This window comes from Nylanderia fulva, unplaced genomic scaffold, assembly GCF_048542155.1.
Source record: "Nylanderia fulva isolate GAGA-0341 unplaced genomic scaffold, ASM4854215v1 Scaffold180, whole genome shotgun sequence".
NCBI classification, from domain to species: domain Eukaryota; kingdom Metazoa; phylum Arthropoda; class Insecta; order Hymenoptera; family Formicidae; genus Nylanderia; species Nylanderia fulva.
The window spans coordinates 9,529-28,975 of NW_028190056.1; the positions used below are offsets into that span (position 1 = coordinate 9,529).

General features: G+C 38.6%; 1 protein-coding gene and 1 pseudogene across 1 annotated transcript; both read right to left on the reverse strand.

The window, feature by feature from the left end:
• Positions 1–1,119: 1,119 nt before the first annotated feature.
• Positions 1,120–6,234, reverse strand: LOC114930867 (uncharacterized). Its single transcript, XM_085481541.1, has one exon. It carries the CDS (start codon positions 6,232–6,234, stop codon positions 1,120–1,122), a length of 5,115 nt encoding a protein of 1,704 aa, XP_085337667.1.
• A 7,077-nt stretch (positions 6,235–13,311) lies between these two features.
• Positions 13,312–15,867, reverse strand: LOC114930862 (endoplasmic reticulum lectin 1-like; annotated as a pseudogene).
• Between the last annotated feature and the right edge of the window lie 3,580 nt (positions 15,868–19,447).

Sequence of the window (19,447 nt, forward strand, 5' to 3'; positions counted from 1 at the left end):
TGATCTTCTTTTCTTCTTATTGATCTTCTTTTCTTCTTTTTTTCTTTTGATCTTCTTGCACGTCTTCTAAAACCATAAAAAACTTACCTTTTATAAAAAAAGGTAAAAAAAGGCGACAAGTTTACGTGCTCATGTTGTTCGCGAACGCGCTGCGTGAGGAATCGCGCGACACGACAAAGGATGAGTCACTTGTAGTATAAAGAAACCTTTAATATACGAATCTTTACTAAAATATAATGTACAATATTTAACAATTACACGCACAAAATTTACATAAAGTTTAATTAGTTTCAGCGGAGAAATCAAATCAAAAGAAAGAGCGGCGGTTGTCGATATAAATGTTCTGCGGTTTTTTTTGAGGCGGTTTTGACTTACGCGTACACGGCGGAAAGCGATAAGGCTCCTACGCCGGGGTGAGCTCCTCTTTTATAAATTTTGGAGCGGAGCCCACCTTCGCGTGAAGCGCCAATAATTTGCGTGATTTTTAAAGTAGCGCATGCTCAATAGCATGTAATTATTCGGCGGAACGGTTGCGACACCGTTACTTGTTTGTATATTTGAGCGTTTTTTATGTGACAGCTGTAAATTTACGACTTCTTTTTATTCTATTATACAAAACAAACGTGACTTTATTATTACTGATCGATGATTCCAGAATTTACCAAATAACTATTTTCGAGATCGAATTTTGTATAAATTGAAAATCCTAATAACGTTTTACTGCCGAAGTAATTAACAGACGATAAGATTTATTTTGCATCTCAAACATCCCGCCCGCCTTGGCGCAACGTGACAAAAGGTTGATGATGTTTCCGGCGCGGATCACATTCCGATAGCGGTTGATGGTGGGGCGGGCTCGTGTCGGCGCGGCGAAATTCACGTGATGATCGCGTGTTGTGAGTCGATCAGCTGAGTCGACGAAAACACGTGGTGATCACGTGCTGCGAATCGATCAGCTGAAACGGCGAAAGCATGTGGCAGATGTGAACGGCGAGTGAATGATGCAGTGAACGGTGAAAACGAGACAAGTGTTATAGTGAGGTGATGAGTGAAATGAGTGAAGTGTGACAGTTGATATGGTGCATGACGTGATGATCGTGTAGTGAGTGATGCTATGTGTCAACGTGCAAGTGTAGGAACGTCGTTCACGCCCGGAAGAAACACGAGCTTGACGAGTGGGCGCACGAGCTCGGACGTGGCCGTTCGGATCGTCACTACGCGTGTAACTCCATCGTCCCCGGGGTGCAAACGCGATATGCGAGCGAGGGGCCAGCGGTTCGGGGGGGTGATCTCGGAGCGAACGAGGCAGAGATCGCCGACGTGGGGTGCAGGTGCATCCTTGAGCCACTTGGTGCGTGGGGCGAGTCCGTGCATGTATTCGGATGACCATCGCTGCCAGAAGTGATCCCTCATCCGCTGCAGATGACGCCAACGTGACAAGGTGGACACCGTCTGCTCTGTCAATGACGGTTCTGACAAGGCGAGGAGCGGTGTCCCGATGAGGAAGTGACCGGGGGTCAGCGCCGAGACGTCCTCTGGATCATCTGAGAGTGCCTGCAACGGACGTGAGTTAAGACAGGCTTCAATTTGTGCAAGGAGTGTGCTCAACTCCTCGAACGTGAGGGTGGTCGCGCCGATCACCCGACGGAGGTGGAACTTGGTCGACTTTACGGCGGCCTCCCATAAACCACCAAAATGCGGGGCCGCTGGCGGGTTGAAGTGCCAGCGGATTCCTTGAGCGGTGGCGGCAAGGATGACACTTTGACCTTCGGCTGTCGCTGCGTTGAAGAGACCTCGCAGCGTCCGATCTGCTCCGATGAAAGTCGTGCCACAGTCGCTGTAGATCTCAGCACACAGGCCCCTGCGGGAGACGAAGCGGCGCAGAGCGGCGATGAAGGCCTCCGAGGTGTAGTCTGAGACGACTTCTAAGTGAACGGTCTTTGACCAGAAGCAGACGAAGACTGCGATGTACCCCTTGTGCGCACGGTGTCCACGCCCCTTGCTGGTCCGGAGGAGGATTGGTCCCGCGTAGTCCAAGCCGGTGCTGAGGAACGGTCGAGTTGGCGTTACTCGCTCCCGAGGAAGGTTACCCATCGGAGGCTGTGGTGTGGCGGCGCGCCATCGAGTGCAGGTTATGCATCGGTGTAGCTGCTGTTTGACGGTGGTCCTTCCTCGAGGCACCCAGAAGCGCAGGCGGAGCAGGCCGAGAGTCAGTTGCACACCTCCGTGCAGCGTCCGTCGGTGGCAGGAATCGATCACCAGCCGAGTCAACCATGATGCCGCCGGGATGATCATTGGATGTTTCTCGTCGAGTGGTAGCTGAGCATGTTTGAGACGTCCTCCGACGCGCAGCACGCCTTGATCATCGAGGACCGGACTCAACATCGCTAGGTGGCTTCGTGGTGGGCTAGTGCGTCCAGCAGAAGCCGCAGCTACGTCCGTAGGAAAGTGGAGCGCCTGCACCACTCGCAGCCATCGAAATAAGGCGACGTCCAGCTCGTCCGGATGCAATGGACGGCCAGGTATGGCGTCACGTCTCGCCTGATTGAGCCATCGCCGACACCATGCCGTAACCCGCAGCAGCCTGTGCAGCGTTGGAAACCGGAGGAGGAGGTCAGGTTCTGCCGAGACCGGTGCCTTGATTACCAGACTGGTGGCTCGCTGCTCCGGGAGGTCATCCTCTGGGACGTCGATGTTTGAACCCGGCCATGCAGTCTCATCTCCTGAGAGCCAGGTAGGTCCTGTCCACCACAACTCATGATTGATTAATTCAGCAGGAGTAACACCGCGCGATGCGCAATCTGCAGGATTCTCTCGTCCAGCGACGTGTCTCCATTGAGCGTCTGGAAGCAGGGTCTGGATCTGAGATACTCGGTTGGCGACGAAGGTTTTCCAACGGGTGCTGTGTCCGCGGATCCAATGAAGTGTGACCCTTGAATCTGACCACAGATGCACCGGCGTCGTTGTCAAACCGAGAGTAGCGCGCACGTGGAGCATGAGTGTGGTAAGTAGAGCTGCTGCACAGAGTTCCAAGCGAGGTAACGACACCTGCTTGACAGGCGCGACCTTCGATTTTGCCATCAATAGGTTGATTGACGTTCTTTCTGTTGCAGCGTTGCGGATGTACACCACGGCGGCGTATCCTCGCTCTGAAGCGTCGGCAAACCCATGGAGCTGCAGTTGCGAATGGTCGTCTCCGGTGTTGAGCCAGCGAGTTACACGGATGTTATCCAATAGAGGAAGCTGATCCAACAACTGCCTCCAGCGGTGTGCGTCCTGATCAGGCAGCGGAGAGTCCCAATCCAGCCGTTGAAGCCACGTCGTCTGGATCAGAATTTTGGCTCTGATGACGACAGGCGCGAGCCAACCCATCGGATCAAAGAGCCGAGCCGTTTCGGCTAGAACTCGTCGCTTTGTGAGATCAGTGACTGGACGTGGACGAATTGAGAAGGAGAACCAATCGCCTTGAGGATGCCATCGGAGGCCCAGGGTAGCGTGACTCTCTTCTTCCCATGAGTGCGGCCCACGTTGCAGCTGATGTTCTGGTAGAATTCCTGTGAGCACCTGAGGATTGTTGGCGGCCCACTTTCTCAAAGGAAATCCGCCCGCCGTGCAAAGACTCCGTAGTTCCTGCTGAAGGTCGATAGCATCTTTCAAGCTATCGGCGCCGGTGACCACGTCGTCGACGTAGCAGTCGTGTCGCAGTGCCTTGACTCCGAGTGGATATCGTGCCTCTTCGTCTGCTGCGAGTTGATGAAGAGTCCTGATGGCGAGGAAGGGTGCACACGCTAGCCCATAGGTCACGGTCCTCAGCTCGTACTCGTGGACGTCGTCAGAGCTGTTGTGGCGCCACAGGATAGTTTGCAGGCGACAGTCCTCCGGATGCACGAGGATTTGTCGGTACATTTTCTCGATGTCCGTGACGAGCACGTACCGATGCCAACGCCAACGAAGTAGGACGTCAGCGAGTGCTGGCAAGAGATTGGCTCCAGTGAGGAGGTGTGCGTTCAGCGACTCTCCGGACCGTGTGCGCTGGGAGCCGTTGAACACGACCCTGAGCTTCGTGGTCGTGCTTGACTCCTTGAGGACCCCGTGATGCGGTAAGTAACACCTGGGGCTGCCAGTTGTTGTAGTTGTGCTAACCTTCTCCATATGTTGTAGGTTCTCGTATTCCTCCATGAAGTCTAGATAAAGGTCACCGAAACGACGATCTCGTGCTCCTTTCCGCTCCATGGCATCCAGTAGGCGTTCAGCAGGTCGACGAGTCTTGCTGAGCGATGTCGGCGGCGGTGAAGTAAATGGCAGCCTCACCATGTATCTTCCACTGGACGTGCGTGTGACCGTGCGCACGTAGATGTCCTCGCATCTGGCTTCATCGGCGGTAAGCGGTGTCCCAGCCACTGGCTCGCGTTCCTGCTCCCAGAAGCGTCGAACCATGTCAGCGAGGTCGTGGTCTGCGGTGCACTGGAACGTGCTGCGATGTCCTTCGGTTGCTACTGCATCGTAGCCCCCGGACAGGATCCATCCTAAGCTCGTCTGTTGGGCGATCGGCATCCGTGATCCGCCCTTGCGAAGACCTTCCTCGAGGATCAATGCGTAAACTTCTGCTCCAAGAAGTAACTCCGCAGGATCGTCGTCCAGGAAGCGCGGGTCGGCCAGTCGAAGTCCTTGGATGTGAGGCCAGCTACGATCTTCGCGTTGAGAGGTGCCTTGTTGCAATGAGATGCGAGGCAGCACAAAAGCAACCACGCGGAGCTCGACATTGGTCACGTCAGATGTGATGTCTAGCGTGACCTTGCCACGCGCTGATCCAGAGCGAGTCCCTCCGATGCCAAAGATGGACAGATCTGTTGAAGCTCGAGGCAGCCGAAGACGCTGAGCCAGTGCCTCAGAGATGATGGACACCTCGGAGCACTGGTCTATCAAGACTCGAACCTCGTGTGGTGATCCGTAGCGATCAGCGATCTTGACGCGAGCGGTTGCGAGAAGGACGGCCTTGTGTGTTTCAGTTTGCCGTGCAGTGGCCAGTGTGGTGGCAAGTGAAGTGGCCTCAGCAGATGGTGTTGATGTGGCTGCCCCGTGCAGCATGGTGTGGCGTCGCGCGTTGCACGTGAGGCAGTTCCTTTTTGATTGACACCGTGCTAGGAAATGATTGCCTAGGCAGTTGAAGCACAGTCGGTTGGCCTCCACGAACGTTTTCCGCTCAACCGCGGTCTTGGCCTTGAAGCCCTTGCACGTCATCAGTGTATGGTTTTCACGGCACAGTACACACTGAGGTGAATCTGTGCCTTGGTGCTTTGTGACGTGCGCTTTGACGAATCGTGATGTCTCTCCAGATCCTTTTGTGACACTCCTCGGTCGTGCGGCGTTGAGTGTCAAGATCCGTCGACTAATGAAGTCGAGAAGTGCCTCGTTCCGTGGTGGTTCGGTGGGGTCTGAAGTGGTTGACTCCCATTCGAGACGAGTGCGTGCGTCGAACAATTCGACGACCATGTGGTTGAACAGATCCATCCCGTGCGAGTTGATAGGACGTCCGATGCTCTCCTGTGCGTTGACTGCGGCGGTGACAGCGTTGTGAATGCGGCTCAGCTCCTCGGCGGTATCTCCCTTCATCTTTGGCACGGCGGTAAACGTGGCAAAGTTGGAGCGGATCAACTCTCTTTTGTTATTGTAGTGCTTGTCCAAGATTGCCCAAGCGCGATCGTAATTGTCACTCGTGACAGGTAGTGACTTTATCAACTTTTCAGCCGGACCTGTCAGACACGAGCGGAGGTGATGAAGGCGCTCAATGTTCGAGATTGAATTGCTGCTCACGACGGACAGGAAGAGATCGCGAAAGAATGGCCAGTCAGCGTAGGCGCCAGAGAACGGCGGCAACTTGATGCGTGGCAGCGAAGACTTTGATGCAACGTCGACGGATGGAGACACGTTCGGCTTCCGAAAATGTTCGGTATAACTATCTAAAGTACTGCGTTGTGCAACGTACAGATTTTCCGTATCGCCATGTAACTCCGACTTGTAGTAATCGCTCTCGCAAAATTTCTCTTTCAGAGCCGCTCGAATGAGATCATGCTGTGTCTCAAATTTCGTCCACCGCTGATCTAAGATTCTGGTGCGTGTGGATACGGCACTGGCGGTGATGTTGGTGGTGCCCAGCTTCTTCAAATATTCCACGGAACGTGAAATGCGGACCGGGATCTCACGTTGACAGTCGATCAACGTGTTCACATCCATGGTGAACTAAGAGCACCCACGAACTACACGAAGTCACGTTCACAAACTTGCGGGTGCCGGCGAGAAGATCCGGCTCGAAGGACCAAAAATATGTTCGCGAACGCGCTGCGTGAGGAATCGCGCGACACGACAAAGGATGAGTTACTTGTAGTATAAAGAAACCTTTAATATACGAATCTTTACTAAAATATAATGTACAATATTTAACAATTACACGCACAAAATTTACATAAAGTTTAATTAGTTTCAGCGGAGAAATCAAATCAAAAGAAAGAGCGGCGGTTGTCGATATAAATGTTCTGCGGTTTTTTTTTAGGCGGTTTTGACTTAAGCGTACACGGCGGAAAGCGATAAGGCCCCTACGCCGGGGTGAGCTCCTCTTTTATAAATTTTGGAGCGGAGCCCACCTTCGCGTGAAGCGCCAATAATTTGCGTGATTTTTAAAGTAGCGCATGCTTAATAGCATGTAATTATTCGGCGGAACGGTTGCGACACCGTTACTTGTTTGTATATTTAAGCGTTTTTTATGTGACAGCTGTAAATTTACGACTTCTTTTTATTCTATTATACAAAACAAACGTGACTTTATTATTACTGATCAATGATTCCAGAATTTACCAAATAACTATTTTCGAGATCGAATTTTGTATAAATTGAAAATCCTAATAACGTTTTACTGCCGAAGTAATTAACAGACGATAAGATTTATTTTGCATCTCAAACACATGTGAAAAAGTGTTATACAAAAAAACAATCTTTTTAAATTACTATAAAAAAAATGCTATGAAAAATGTCATTTTAATTTTATAAAATATATTTTTATTGTACAAAATAATTAAATATTTCTAAAAAAAATAATGATATCAAAAATTACGACAAATAAAAACCTTTATACTATAAAATCTTTTATTATGATTATTTTATTACATCATTTTTGTCATAGAAATCTTTTACAAACAACAATTAATTAAACATATGACTCATATATTGTAACGCAGAAAATTATATAAAAAAATCAAATGTGACGAACGATTTATGATTTATGAAAAGAGAGAGACCGAGAAAGAGACGGAGAGGGAAAGAGAGAAAAAGAGAGAGAAACGGAGAGACGGGGAGAGAGAAAGAGAGAGAGAGAGAGAGAGAGACGGAGAGAAAGACGGAGAGAGAGACAAAAAGGGAGAGAGACAGTGAGAGAGACGGAAAGAGAGAGTGAGAAAGACGGAAAGAGAGAGAGAGAGAGAGAGAGAGAGAGAGAAACGGAGAGAGAGACGGAGAGAGAGAGAGACAGAGACCGTGAGAGAGACGGAAAGAGAGAGCGAGAGACGAAGAGAAAAAGAGAAAGAGAGAAAGAGAGAGAGAGAGAGACGGAGAGAGAGAGAGAGAGAGAGAGAGAGAGAGAGAGAGAGAGAGACGGAGAGAGAGAGAGAGACCGAGAGAGAGAGAGATTGATTGATGAGCTTTTATTTAGCTTTCTCAGCTATTTCTTATACAGTTTTAACATTTACATATGTAAGATATGCGCTTTTAATCTTCTTTTAAATAATTCGAGCCTATCGCAAGTTTTAATTTCTACTGGCAGGACGTTATACAATATACTTCCTTCATAAAACAAACTTTTCTGTGCACTCCTTGTTTTTCGAAATTGAATTTCGATATTACCCGCTTGTCTTGTTTCCCTATCGCATTTGTTCCCTACTATTTGTAACTTATCTCTTAACTGAATTGGTAACAGGTTATTCAATATCTTGAAAATAAATATACATATATTATATTGTAATCTTTGTCTTACTGACATAAATTGCAACGCCTCTAGCATGTCTTCCACTTTGGTGTATCTATCACATTGAAGTATTATCCTCATAGCTCTGTTTTGTACCTTCTGCAGTTGGGTTATCTGCGTCTCCCCCATGCCTATTAATATCGTCGCGCAATACTCAAAATGAGGAGCTATGATTGTCTTATATATAATGCATCTAGTATACACTAATATGTAATTACCTACTCCATTTAAGAAACTCGTTTTTTTACCTATTTTCTTTAACATATAATCACAGTGATCTTGAAATCGAAGTCTGTCATCGATAATTATACCTAGATATTTCATAGTCTCTACACGCTCTATTTCAATTCCGTCCAGACATTTCAAAATAGTATTACCTCTCAATTCTTTTCGAATACTTCTAACTATCATATACTTCGTTTTACTTGCATTCATTTTTAACTTATTTATATTCATCCAACGTTCGATTATATTAAAAGCCGTGTTCAATTTTATCTCTATATCCGTGCTACTTTCTCCACTTACATATATAAGCGTGTCGTCTGCAAACATTTTTATATTGCACCCTTCTGGACAGCCTTCGATTATATCATTTATATATATTATAAATAGTAAAGGTCCTAGTACCGAGCCTTGTGGCACTCCGTATTCTGTTGTCAATAATTTAGACCATGTATGATTGAAACGCACTTGCTGTTTCCTATTATTTAAATATGATTTGAACCATTCTAAGGCCATTCCTCTAATTCCATAATAATACATTTTTCCTAATAATCTTTCTCTGTCTATTGTTTCAAACGCTCTCTTAAGATCCATGAAAATTACACCTACCATTTTTCCTTCGCTTACTATTAATTTCCATTCGTCAATGACAGTTTGAATCGCTGTTTCACACGAGTAATATTTTCTAAACCCCGACTGATGTTCTGTTATAATATCGTTAGTTTCCAAATACATTTCAAGTTGTTCTTTTACTACTAATTCTAACACTTTTTCAAATATTGGTAACATATTTATAGGCCTATAATCGCTCGCTTTTTTCGCTTTATCTATCTTTGGAATCGGTATTATCGTAGAGGTTTTCCAACCTTCCGGACAGAGACCTTCTCTTAAAGAATTGTTTATTATATTCGCAAATTCCTCTTTTATTACAGAAAAAGTTGTCCTCAATATATCGCTAGTTATTCCCTCTTCCGTACCTTTCTTTTTCGGCAATCCCATAACAATTTTTTCTAACTGCTCTAGTTTAATAGTTACGAAATTTTCCATAAATCCTTTATTTTCGATAATATAAATAATTTTCTTATTTATATTCATCCAATGATCGATTATATCACCGGATCTAACGACCTTTATAGAGTTTATTATACTATTAATACTTTGTATATAATATAAATTAAATTTATCAGCTATATTGCACTCTTCGATATCGCCTAAAATTTCAAAATCTATATTTCCTACCTCTTTTATGCCTACTGGCTCGCCTCTAATTATTTCTTTCAAGGTTTTCCACATAGACGTAGGATTTTCTTTATTAAGATCTATCATATTTTCATAATATTCTTTTTTCTTCTCCCTAATTAATTTTACTACTGTATTTCTTTCAATTTTATACTGCGACCAATTTTGTTCGGTATCGTCATACAATGCTCTTCTATATGCCTTATCCCTTCTATCCGCAGCCTCTTTTATTTCGTCTGAAAACCATTTCTTCCCTTCCCAAACTTTCGGAATTCTAAATTTTTTCCTCGGCGCCATTACATCTAACGCACCCACTATACTATCGACAAGTTTTTTCGCCCTCTCACTGACACCCATACATTCACACTGACATTCCTGGCTTTCTTGTAATTTATTTTTCACTAATATAGCAAATTTATTTTCATCAAACTCTTTATAATTCCTAGCACTAAATTCTCTATATTTACTTTCAGTTTTACTAACACTCAGCTCAACTTTCAGCCACGCCTGATCCGTAATTTTAGGTTCATGAATTACCTGTACTATTTTATTATTATTAGCGAAGATCAAATCTATAATTATCTGACTGTCTTTCGTAATTCTCGTCGGTTCGTTAACATATTGTTTCATACCTAAGCTTAGCATTGTCGTTTGCAGTTTATTCGCATAAAACGAATCTCTCATAAGATCTATATTAAAATCTCCTATTACCATGCATTCTCCCTTTATTATAAACTCTTCTACTATATCCTCGAAAAATCTCAAGAAATCTCCGTGCGATGCGCTCGGTGAGTGATATATTACCATTATCACTCCTTTATATAATTTATCTTTTACTTCTATCGCAACACACCAACAATTCGATTCTAATTTTTTTTTTCCCTCTAATACTATTTCATATTTAATATCGTTTCTAACGTATAAAATAACTCCTCCCGTATTCCTATTCTCAGCATTACATCTAACTATACTATAACCCGGAACGTTCACTTCACTGTCTTCGATATCCTCAGTCACTCTGGTCTCCGATAATGCTAAGAACGCAGGATTTATTTTCTTCATGATCTGATGTTGTATCTCATCTCTGTGCGTGAGAGAGAGGCGCAGAGAAAGAAAGAGACCGAGAGAGAGACGGAGAGAGAGTGAGAAAGACGGAGAGAAGGAGAGAGAAAAAGAGAGAGAAAGAGAGACGGAGAGAGAGACGGAGAGAAAGAGAGAGACAGAGAGAGAGGGGAGAGAGAGAAAGAGAGAGACAGAGGGGGGGGGAGAGAGAGAGAGAGAGAGAGAGAGAGAGAGAGAGAATTTATTAATGAACATGAAAAGCAATAAATTAAAATTTAAAAAGATAAAATTGATATAAACGTAATAATTATACACAGTACTCAAACGTAATACTTATTTCCTGTAAGAAAATGAAAAAAATTTATTCATTAAAAATATTTCATTTTGACGGACTTCGTAATTTCGTAATTAAGTATTATATTAGGCCTATATTTCCTCCTATGTAAATATATTAAAAAATGTAAAAATAAAGTATAATTTATTTTGAAATTTTAGGAACATTTTATAGCAGAATATAATTTTGATAAGATGAAAAAATGTGTTGGAATTTATTATAACATTTTTAATAATTAACTGAAAATATTTAATATTTAATTTTATAAAAATGTATATAAGTATTCAATTTCTCAATTTTTGCTCTATGTTCTTTAAATTATCATTACTTCAAATAATAGAACCCGAATATAGAAAAATTTAATATTTAATCTAATTCAATAAATTCAATAATAAATTTTATGCATTTATATTATTTGTATAATTTCATATTTTTGGAGAAGTAAAATTATAACGTGTTAGGTCTTCTGCATTTACTTTAATAATTGTTTTCAACTGATCATTATATTATTGATTATATTAAGTATAGGCCGTTCTCGACTTTTGCTTAAAAATATATATATTCTGCATTAATTTATGATTTATATATTCTTTATATGATATGTCATCGGTAACTTAAAAGATTTTTTTTACACACTACATAATTAAAAAATTTTTTTATCAGCAAAAATTGTTTTGCAATTCTATATAAGCAATGTATAATCTAATACTTTCTTGTAATGAATATGCTTTATGTGTTTTTTTATATTTTTAATTTGAAATGATTCTATTAAAAAAATTTCTATTGTTTGTTTTATAATAAATATTATTTACATGTAGCATTTTTTACAAACTGGTTTAAACTGCTTTAAATGTGAAAAATAATCATGATTATACTATATCTCAAAAATATTCAGCCAATTTTTATATGAATTTTAATTCGATATGGATTAGTGATGTTGATCGAATCTATTGTTGATGGAAAATGTAATATAAAAATTTCTTCTAAAGATGATATACAATATATTTCCTGTATTGTGTGTCTGTGTTTTCTTTTATTTTAAAAAATTATCAATTTTTTGAAAGCAGATTTTTAAAATTGCTTTATCATAGTGTTATTATTGTATTCATTAGATTAGAAAGAGAGAGACCGAGAGAGAGAGAGAGAGAGAGAGAAAGACGGAGAGAGAGACGGAAAGAAAGAGAGAGACTGAAAGAGAGAGAGAGAGACCGAGAGAGAGAGAGAGAGAGAGACGGAGAGTAAGAGAGAAAAAGAGAGAGAGACCGAGAGAGAGACGGAGAGAGAGTGAGAAAGACGGAGAGAAGGAGAGAGAAAAAGAGAGAGAGAGAGAGACGGAGAGAGAGACGGAGAGAAAGAGAGAGACAGAGTGAGGGGGGTGGGGGTGGAGAGAGAGAGAGAGAGAGAAGAGAGAGAGAGAGAGAGAGAGAGAGAGAGAGAGAGAGAGAGAGAGAGAGAGAGAATTTATATTTCTCAAACATACCTTGATTTGAATTTTTATATCCCCTTCTGAGAAACTGCAGTAAAAACCACTCAATCACAAAATTGAATAACTATTAGAAACACCAAATTGAACGTAACTGTAGTCAAAACAACTAAATCACAAAATTAAATAACTACAGTCAAAATCAATCAATCACGAAATTAATAAACGATTTTTCACAGATTTTATAACTATTAAATATCACTGCACTAACCCTTCGATACATACAACTGTCAAAATATGCAATGACAGTCGCTCACGAAGTAAACGCTGACGGAACCTAGGTAAGTATACATTGCAATCAACATTCTTATGTTATCGAAGTTCACGCTGTTATCTGGCACATCTAACACGATACGATCTCTAAAAGAAGACAATGAATAAAGAAAAAAAAACAACTAAAGAAAAATCAAGGATGCAAGAGGTAAATAACTTTATATTTTATTTATATTTTAACGCACACACGAGAGAGAGAGAGAGAGACATTGAAATTTTATTTTTATTATGTGTTTTTAGGACGCTGGTTCCAGTGGGGACGAATTCGGTACATCTCTAGACTTGGAGATTACCAGAATCGAGGTTGAAGAATTGAAAAAACAGTTAGCTGCAGCAAAGCAGGCTCTTGCTGCAGCTACTCCTAAACCTTCGACTTCAATCAAAAGGGCCTCCTGTTCATGTTCCGAGTGCTCAACCATCGCAACCACCACAGCCTGCAGTGGTGGTTAAAGATGACATAAAAGATCATACACAACGTAAGTATATTATTTAAAAAATTAAAAATAACATGTAAATATATGTTTTTATTTTTAAATATTATTTCTTTTTCAGTAAAAGATAGACCCGCTCGATGGTCGCGAGCTGGTCGCCAACGTGGTCGCGGACGTGGTCGCGGACGTGGTCGCGGACGTGGCCGCGGAAATATAATTTATATAAATATGTAATAGAGAAAACAAGCCGAAATAAAGTTTCTTTTATCTAATACAATTATTTATTACTCAATAAACAATACATTTTTATATTTATAACAAACGTTTTGATAATTTAATCGACATCGAGAAAACAAATTGATTGCTCTAATCGTCTCCGTTAGCTATTCGCTCATCTAAATTATCTTGTTCTGAATGCAAGGCTGTAGATTTCAATTTATCGAAAGCTTGAAAATTTTCACTTAAAAATCCATTTTTATCGGCATATTATAAGATATCACAGATCAATGGTGATTCAACTCCTAGATCATATTCACATGTTTTGGGTAACAAAAAAAATAATGATACACTAGATGCGCTTGCAGTATGGTTCTCAACACATTTCAATTTTACCTAAAATGAAGAAATCATGTAAAATTATTCAACACAATATGATATTTAGATGTCATTTTTAGTTTAACTTATAAAAATAATTTTTAAATTTATAATAATGCATACTTCAGTTTGCATAAAAGCTTCAGTCTTATCGCAGCTACTTCCATCACTATAAAAGTGTGAGAGGTGTTTTTTTAACTCTAACGGTTTGGGTTTCTTGTGTGGATGTGCGGCAATCCACTCTAAATGCTTCTGTTTGTCAAATCTACCGAGATTGACGATTGTTTTCGTACCATCTCTTTCTATGTGATATTGTACAACAGAACGGCCATAACAGAATTCATACTTCCATTCCACCAGCCATTACCCTATTAACATATTAAAATATTAAAAATATATTTAATAAAAACGAAAAAAAAATAGTTATTATGAATACTTACCCCATGCAAGCAATTCTTTCCACTGAGGAAACTCTGAACAGGACTAACTTCAGCAGGACTAATATTCTGATCACTCATCGCACCTATAGATTCATCACCATTGCCCTGCTTATCCATAACATCCAGTGGATGTATCTCAACCCTTACTCTTGGCTCGCTATCCTGTAATCAATTCATTACAATTTTCTACTCAATTAAAAAATTATTCTTATATATGCCATACTATTGTTACTATGTAACATAATAATGATAGTAAGGATATATATATTATTGCAAAATTGATGTTATTACATTTTATTCGATACTATTGTTAATATGTAACAATAATGATAGTAAGGATATATATATTATTGCATAGGATATGTAATACTGGTAATGTGAGGATAAGAAATTATATCTAACTAACAATGCAACAACTTTTCAAATCGCACAGATTTACCCTCACTTGTTGTTGATGTCGCGTTTTTATACTTTCCAGTTCCATCAACATAAGTGACTTTGGTTTCTTTGGTGCATTATCGACAGGTTGACATGTAATTTCATTTTCTCAAGTGTCTTGTGGTTTGTAATCTGGATGACTGCACAGTACTGGTGAAAGCACTATCGCTTCATATTCACAAGTCATTGTTTCCTTACTGTGCAACAAATAATTAAGACAGTAAATAAATAGCAAATAAATTAGGATAGTGATTAAAACTAAAAAGTAACGAAATAATCTTTTGCATAATTCTATCACACTTTTTAAAGAATTATTAAAGCCTAATTAAAGAAAGATGTACGTATATTAGTTATCTACAGATATATATATAGTGGATAGAAGCAGTTTCCTATATTGTTCTATTGAGTTTTCAAAACATATGAGGTTACTGATATATTTTTTAGTATGCTATACAATAAGTATTTTTACAACTCTTTTCAATTTTAACATTAATAAAAATTGAAGACAATTACTATTAATACAGAAAAAAAATACATCAAATGATACTTAAAGATAAAAAATAAGCAAAAATAGGAAAGATAGAATCTGCAAGTTTTAAATATTTATCGCACAGATTTACCCTCACTTGTTGTTGATGTCGCGTTTTTATACTTTCCAGTTCCATCAACATAAGTGACTTTGGTTTCTTTGGTGCATTATCGACAGGTTGACATGTAATTTCATTTTCTCCAGTGTCTTGTGGTTTGTAATCTGGATAACTGCACAGTACTGGTGAAAGCACTATCGCTTCATATTCACAAGTCATTGTTTCCTTCCTGTGCAACAAATAATTAAGACAGTAAATAAATAGCAAATAAATTAGAATAGTGCTTAAAATTGAAAAGTAAAGAAATAATCTATTGCATAATTCACACTTTTTAAAGAATTATTAAAGCCTAATTAAAGAAAGATGTATACGTATATTAGTTTTCTACAGATATATATATAGTGGATAGAAGCAGTTTCCTATATTGTTCTATTGAGTTTTCAAAAAATATGAGATTACTGATATATTTTTTAGTATGCAATACAAATCTGCTATTAATATATAAGTATTTTTACAACTCTTCTCAATTTTAACATTAATAAGAATTTAAGACAATTACTATTAATACATGACAGAAAAAATATACATCAAATGATACTTAAAATAAGCAAAAATAGGAAAGAATCTGCATGTATTGAATATTTATCGCACAGATTTATATTATACATATAAAAATATAATAAAATAATTACCTGATTTTTATAAACATCACATATCACATCAATACACTTTCTGCTGCTTGTCATTCCTGTGCAACAAATAAATAAGACAGTAAATAAATAGCAAATAAATTAGGATAGTGCTTAAAACTAAAAAGTAACGAAATAATCTTTTGCATAATTCTATCACACTTTTTAAAGAATTATTATAAAGCCTAATTAAAGAAAGATGTACGTATATTAGTTATCTACAGATATATATAGTGGATAGAAGCAGTTTCCTATATTGTTCTATTGAGTTTTCAAAAAATATGAGGTTACTGATATATATTTTTTAGTATGCAATACAAATCTGCTATTAATATATAAGTATTTTTACAACTCTTCTCAATTTTAACATTAATAAAAATTGAAGACAATTACTATTAATACATGACAGAAAAAATATACATCAAATGATACTTAAAGATAAAAAATAAGCAAAAATAGGAAAGAGAGAATCTGCAAGTTTTAAATATTTATCGCACAGATTTACCCTCACTTGTTGTTGATGTCGCGTTTTTATACTTTGCAGTTCCATCAACATAAGTGACTTTGGTTTCTTTGGTGCATTATCGACAGGTTGACATGTAATTTCATTTTCTCCAGTGTCTTGTGGTTTGTAATCTGGATGACTGCACAGTACTGGTGAAAGCACTATCGCTTCATATTCACAAGTCATTGTTTCCTTACTGTGCAACAAATAATTAAGACAGTAAATAAATAGCAAATAAATTAGAATAGTGCTTAAAATTAAAAAGTAAAGAAATAATCTATTGCATAATTCACACTTTTTAAAGAATTATTAAAGCCTAATTAAAGAAAGATGTACGTATATTAGTTTTCTACAGATATATATATAGTGGAAAGAAGCAGTTTCCTATATTGTTCTATTGAGTTTTCAAAAAATATGAGGTTACTGATATATATTTTTTAGTATGCAATACAAATCTGCTATTAATATATAAGTATTTTTACAATTCTTCTCAATTTTAAAATTAATAAAAATTGAAGACAATTATTACTATTAATATAAAGATAAAAATAAGCAAAAATAGGAAAGAAAAATCTTTAACAATTTGTTTTTTAGTATATTATACATATAAAAATATAATAATAAAATAATTAATTTTTATAAATTTCTTTTTCCATCACATCACATCAAATCACATCATCACATCAAAATTCAAAATTCAAAATCAAAAAACGTCAATCTGACATCTGACACACAACCTAACATCATGGATCATGGAGCGACATACTATCGCCGTCTGTTGTAAAACGTGCGAAATGGACATTTCCAATACATGCATCATTGCATGTGTTGTGTACGTGTGCGCATGTGTTGTATACGTGTGAATACGTATAGCACGATACTACTATGTTTGCGTGGTCGTTGATGACGGAGACGTTTCTTAAAAGAAATTTTTCATATTTCGACTTTGCATTTATATATCTCTGCTTACAAATCACGTAGAGCAGAAATAAAGACACTTTTATTATATAATTCGAACTCAATCTATCGATTAAGTCTAGTATAAACTCGATTGCTTCAGCCGTTATTGAGGATTCGAAATTTATAATAGATAGACTCAAATGTCCGACTCGCGTTAAGATACAGGGTGTCTCGGCTACGCCCTTAACTGGTCGCGAGACACTACCGTGTCTCTTGATATCCCAGTCTGGACAATTATCCAAATATGTTTTTCTTTTGTTTGTTTGTGTTGTGTTTTTATTTCTTCAATTATGCTCTAAATTTAATTCGTTTAAATTTAATATCGTCCAATATATTATCCTGAGAATCAAATTTTACTCCAATATTTGTCAGAGAATTAGAGTTGGTTTTAAATTTTTTTGATTAATTGAGCATAATTGGAAAATTTGATATGTCTCCAGACTGGTTGCTTTCTTTAATAATAGTCGGAATAATGTGTTCAGTTTCACTTATCGAACTACTAATGACATCATTCTTTGTGACTGACTCATTATTTTTAGCAGAAGACGGAGAGTCATGTGCCGACATAGCCAATCGTGCTCTACCTGCAAACGATCTTAAATGAGTGACTACAAATTTATCTGCTCTCATCGGCCGTTCTTTATTATTTAATAAGATATGCTTAATATCTTTCATCTCAGACTCTACGGATGATGAGCTAGCATTTATCTCTCTATATTTAAAAATAGGGATCATTACTCCCGAATATAGTGGAAAGTAGCAAAGAAATGTTTTTAATTTTTGGCTTAATTGCGGAACGTAATATGGACTTGCTATATCACATTTTATTTTTGTTTCTACTAGCGTTTTGCGACACTCTTCAACAAGATTATTAGACCATGATGCAATATTACAATTTGTTATTTCCAAATCAAAATCTTCATCTTGTGTATTATTGTCATTATCTTCATATGTAACAATTTCTTCAATACCTTTTATATGATTCCTTATAAGGATACGAGCAGCTTTCGATAGAGACTCATTTCCATCATTATTTTTCCCAATTGCTTCACTGAGAGATAATAAAATAATACTCTTTATTAATTCGACGAAATGAGAAAAGTTCGTCTGCTTCGTTAATAAAGCCATAGCTCGTATATAAAATTTTTTTACTTTTGGATTTAGTTGTGAAAAGAATTTCCATTTAGACACCATATTCATATAATGGTAAATATCAAGCCGTATGAAGCACTTTGGCATTTCAACAGAATGTTCTCTTAAAATTAGAGAAAAACAGGTTGTTAAATAATGTTTTAAATTTGAGTATTGCACGAAAGCTTTCACAATGGCATTAAGTAATGCCATATCAAAATCGCATATGACCGATTTAGGAATTGGAAAATTTGCTTTTTTAATCGATCCAATACGCAAGAATTCACTTAACCAATACTGAATAGCATTGACATTTTGCACAGCACTCAACATTTGAAAGACTGGCATTTTATAGTTAGGAGTATTTGTGACGGCTTGATATAAATAAATATGAGATGATAGTTCTCTATTTGGTAAATGAAATTTTTTAATTAACGAACCAGTTGCATCTATGTAAAGCGTATTGTGATATTCTAAATAAACAAGCATCTGTTCAGCTGTCCAATAATGGACAAAAAATGGATCATAGCCTATACCATGGATGGAACCTGCATGATTTATATATTTCATATTTTGCAGATTGGTATACGCACATGATCTTGTAACTTGCAAGTCGAGATCTTGTCTTTCTTGTTTTGCCTTTCTCAATGTAGTAGCTTTATATAGATGTGGAGGTTCCGAATCATACAAATTCATTATTTTTGTAGCTTCTTGCCTTCGCCATGTTGTTGCCGACAACGCACTCGTTGAAAGAGATTGTGATATCTCTACTCTTTTTTGTCCACTCAGAGGACGTTTCTTTGTGTGTTTGATGTCCGCATTAAAATTTGTCACACGACATTCCATTTGAACATCTGTGTTACCATTAGGTTTTATAATAACTTTACCAATAAAATTTGACGAGCAATCCGAACATTTTGCATAAATAGTAGCATAAATGCCCGTTTCAGATATTGAACATCGTTTAAATATAAATGCACATGGTAACTTTGCAGTTTCATATATAAGTTCGAAAATTATATTTGTCCACCTACGGCGGCGTAAT